The sequence below is a fragment of the Trachymyrmex cornetzi genome, unplaced genomic scaffold, assembly GCF_001594075.2.
Source record: "Trachymyrmex cornetzi isolate Tcor2-1 unplaced genomic scaffold, Tcor1.1 scaffold303, whole genome shotgun sequence".
NCBI lineage: Eukaryota > Metazoa > Arthropoda > Insecta > Hymenoptera > Formicidae > Trachymyrmex > Trachymyrmex cornetzi.
In genome coordinates this window covers 93,742-98,145 of record NW_017297725.1, presented here as the reverse complement: position 1 = coordinate 98,145, position 4,404 = coordinate 93,742, and the positions used below count along the sequence as shown (strand labels likewise).

The 4,404-nt window shown below is 33.7% G+C and overlaps 1 protein-coding gene across 1 annotated transcript in view; it reads right to left on the bottom strand.

Annotated features, from left to right (window-relative positions):
• Positions 1-1,705: 1,705 nt before the first annotated feature.
• Positions 1,706-4,404, bottom strand: part of LOC108762514 (cyclin-dependent kinase 12-like) — a 4,455-nt gene continuing 1,756 nt past the window's right edge. The window contains 2 exon segments of the mRNA XM_018509547.1: positions 1,706-2,877; positions 2,879-4,181. Of these exon segments, the coding sequence (XP_018365049.1) occupies positions 1,755-2,877; positions 2,879-4,181 (2,426 nt within the window). The 3' untranslated portion in view covers positions 1,706-1,754.

Below are 4,404 nucleotides of genomic sequence, written 5' to 3'. Positions count from 1 at the left end.
TTAAATATTAGTTGTAATTCAAATTGAGTCACCCTTCATTCTCTAACCCTTCCGACTCATTCCTTCACCTCGAAGATCGTACGGGTCCTATCCCTGGTTATAAGGATTAAGTTCCTTGACCAAAGATAAGGACCAACGGTGGCACTGTTTTGGGCGGCGTAACAGCGCTTCGTATTTGCGTTTACCCGCACCAAAGACAAGCACAAGTGCTTCCAAGTTGTGGCACGCGTCCACGGAGCGATAAGCCACAAAAGGCGGTACAAGTTGCGCCCTCTACCCTGGCCCCCTCTTAATTCCTTCTTTCCATTAAGACAAAAATACTTTTGGGGCCTGGACGTAACAATTATAACTACATAAAATTTTCAACTAATAAATATTAAATTGTCATTACAACTTATGCACGTTAAATTATTGACATATTGATTTAGCAAATAATTTTTAGCTCTTCGTTCTGTTTGTATACATGTATTACTATATATCTAAATTGTGCATACACATATACATTATATATAATGTATTAAAAATAAAACTGAATCAGTCGATGAGGTGACGCCTTTTAGAGCCAAACACAGGATATTGATGTGAAAGATTTATTTTTCACACTAATATTTATGTTCATATAGATTCATCTCTAATGGGCCTTGATTCAACATTATTTAATTTATATTAATAAAATTGAAGTTTTTAAAAATGGCATAAAGTGTTACTCATCGAAAGAATCAATAGAAAGAAAAGAAGAAAGAAATAATATAATTTCATGCTATTTTTAAAAACTTTAATTCTATTTTTTTTAATTTCATTTACAAAAGTAAAGGATTATAATTAAATTTAAATTTAATTAGGACCAAGTTAAATTAACTGATGCAGTTGATTTTATTTTTTACAAATTCGCTAAAATAAAAAAAATATCAAAAAGCGACGAAGTATCAAGAGAATATAAGCTGCAAAAATTCTTTTATTGAATATCAAAATATTGTTCAATGAAATCGTATATTCTAATTTACATGTCTTCTTAAAATATTATTCAATAAAATCGTATTCTATTTTTAGTTATATGAATTTTTTAGATTATATGTAACATCAATACCTTTCACATTTCCATTTACTTGTATTTATCAAAAATATATTATCAGTTGTATACGATATATGTTAATTAACAAAATAATATTAATTTTCATTGAATACATGTATGTACATTTAAAGAATAAAATCGCACACGCACAGCTTAAATAAACATAATTAATATATTCTATCGTATTGTAATTTCAACAATGACTCATTCGGTATCAAGGAGTGTGCACATTTTCTTGATCGAAGGGAATATTACTTTTATTGCCGGGTAATAACATAGGTATGACGTTAATTAACAAAATAATATTAATTTTTATTGAATACATGTATGTACAGGGTGTTACACATGCATACGAGGCAGTATGCATGTGTAACGACGGGTTGCGCAGCAAACTTTACATGGCCAAGCGTGGTTTAATAGACAATGACAGTGACTTTATAACATAAACTTTATAATATAAATAATAAAACTTTATAGTATAAACTTTAGAATGTATAAAGTCACTGTCATTGTCTACTAAACTACGTTTGGCCATGCAAAGTTTACCGCGCAACCCGTCGTACTGCCTAGTATGTATCTGTAACACCCTTACATTTAAAGAATGAAATCGCACACGCTATACACGCATAGCTTAAATAAACATAATCAATATATTGTATCGTATTGTAATTTCAACGATTACTCATTCGGCATCAAGTAAAGGAGTGTGCACATTTTCTGGATCGAAGGGAATATTACTTTTATTGCCGGGTAATGTCATAGGTATGACTTTAACACGAAACTCATATGATAAAAAATCCTGACAGAAATGATAAAAATCCATACGAGTATTGATAAGTTTTAAACGAGCCATTTCCTTCATCAGAGCCGTTAATTCGGTCTTATAATTTTCGTAATTCTTACGACGTTCAATAGTAGTTACTACCGTAGCTAATTCTTGCACGAATTTCTCGGATTTCACTCTCGTGGCCAGTTTGTACTTTGGCTCCAATCGTTTCCACAGAAACTTGTAAAGACGATCTGTAGCCCAATGTTTCGGACGAGGAAGTCTTGGTGGTCTATATACTTTTCCATTTACTAGAAATGCCTTATCCACTACTTTCGTAGAATTCATGAGCGGCTTCTTCTTCTTTGTATCTTTGTATCTTGTTTGTATAACAAATTTCACTGTTTCCTTTTTTACTGCAGATGCTTTCTTATCGGTCGAGTTTCTTTTCATCGCGGCCATCTCACGACTATTTAGTTTCTTCAATTCCATTTTAATCTTCTTCATTTTCTCACTGTCGAAGCCTGGCGACTTTTGCGCGCGTTCGCTTAGTTGTTTCGCCGAAGTTTCTTTTATTTTGACGAAAAAATCATCTATTTTGTTCAATTTCTTAGATGAACTTTGCTTATTGGAAGAAATAAAACCAACTTCCTTATCAGACCTTGATTCGGATGAATGTACGTGTTCTACATCTATGTCAGCATGTGAATCGTTATTTGCATCTTGTATTATTACATTAGTACTTAATCTACCGATGGGCGATATTGCATTTGCACATGCGATTTCCTTCAAAGTTTTTTCCCTAATGGACTTGAGGTTGGAAATCTTTTTTTCTGACGATTTAGCAATTACACTCTTTCGAGAAACTGATTTTGATGCATTATTGAGATCGCTGTTTTCTAATAGTTTCTTCTCGTCTTCCGATAATATATTAGCTTCCTTAGATCGACTTTTCTCGGCGTTTGATGACACCTCGAGAAATATTGTATAAGAACCTTCCTCATTCGTAGTACTACTCTTTCCTGATTGTGGATTTTTCTATTGCTAAAAATTCACATTCCTGATTAATCCTTGTAGTTTCTCGCTCAGAAGAAGCATGATTATCTTCAAATGAAACATTACTTCTTCTATCACTGATATTACCTTGCTTCAAAATTTCTTCGAACGGATTAGTTGAGCGCTTACGGAAACGTGTTAGAATTCTTGATTTTGGTTTAAAAAATGTGGACCTTTTCGTTCCGCGGAATTCATCGTTATCAAAGGATGAGCTGCTCAAATTTGATTCAATATTATCTCTATCTTGCACCGATACATCTGATTGCTGCTTTTTAGATTTATTTAAAGACAATCTTGGACTTTTACGAATTAAAGATCTATGAATATTGTTTTCCTTATTTTTTTTTGGATTGGATGTAGACGAACTTGCGTTACTATCATAAACTAGAACATCTGCAAACACATTTTTTCCTATGCTTTTCCGCGCTCGCTGCATAAAGTGAGACATAGGTTTTAAATGTTGACGAGGTGTAAAGATGCTTTCATCGCTACTTTCAATCTCAACGTTATTCTCAGGCACTGCCTTCTTAACGTTTGGAGTTAACGAACCAGTTTCAATATCCTCTAGCGCTCTTATTGATTTTCTTTGATCGTCAATATGATCTTTACTCGTATTAATATTTCGATGCATCGAACGCTGCGAGGTTTCCTTTTCAAACGCGACTGATTTTTCCGCAGTACTGCCATTCAAAACATCATCTTCCAACGGTACATCCTGAAAGGCGGTCCGATCTTTCATACTTCCACTTTTTCTTGTGCTCAAAATACTTGGCATTGTTTGAGGCGATCTTATTGATTTCCTTTGATTGTCGAAATGATCTTTACTTGTATTAATATTTCGGTGCATCGAATGCTGCGAGGATTCCTTTTCAAACGCGACTGATGTTTTCGCAGTGCTGGCATTCAAAACATTATTTTCCGTTAGTACATCCTGAAAGGCGTTCTGATCTTTCATACCATCTCCACCTCTTCTTGTTCTAAAAATACTTGGCTTTAATTTCAAAATCTTCAAAGTTGAACTTGAATTACTATCCTCTTCATTTTCTTGCGACCTCCCTTGCAAAGATTCACTGTCCGAATCGATATGTACTTCAAAGCGGACTTGTTTCTTCCGCGTTTTTAATGGCATAGTTGCCTCGGGATCATTCAAAGCATTTGCGAAAGCATTATTAATACTTTTCCTATTACTTGCTTTTAAACAAACCTTCCTATTTCTTAAATTAAGCTCTTTCTCTGATTCAGATGTCTCAGATGTCGAAATTTGCAACACACGACTTTCAACTATTGCTAAAATAATAATATATCTAGGGAATGGAAAGTTACTTTTTAAAAGTAACAAGTTACAGTTACTCGTTACCCAGTAGGAAAAGTAACAAGTTACCGTTACTAGTTACCGATTTTTAAAAGTAACTCGTTACAGTTACCGTTACTTGAGAAAGTAACTTTTCGTTATTTTTCCGTTACTTTTTTTTAAATCGATGACCAACAATCACAGCGGACTGGCCTAGAG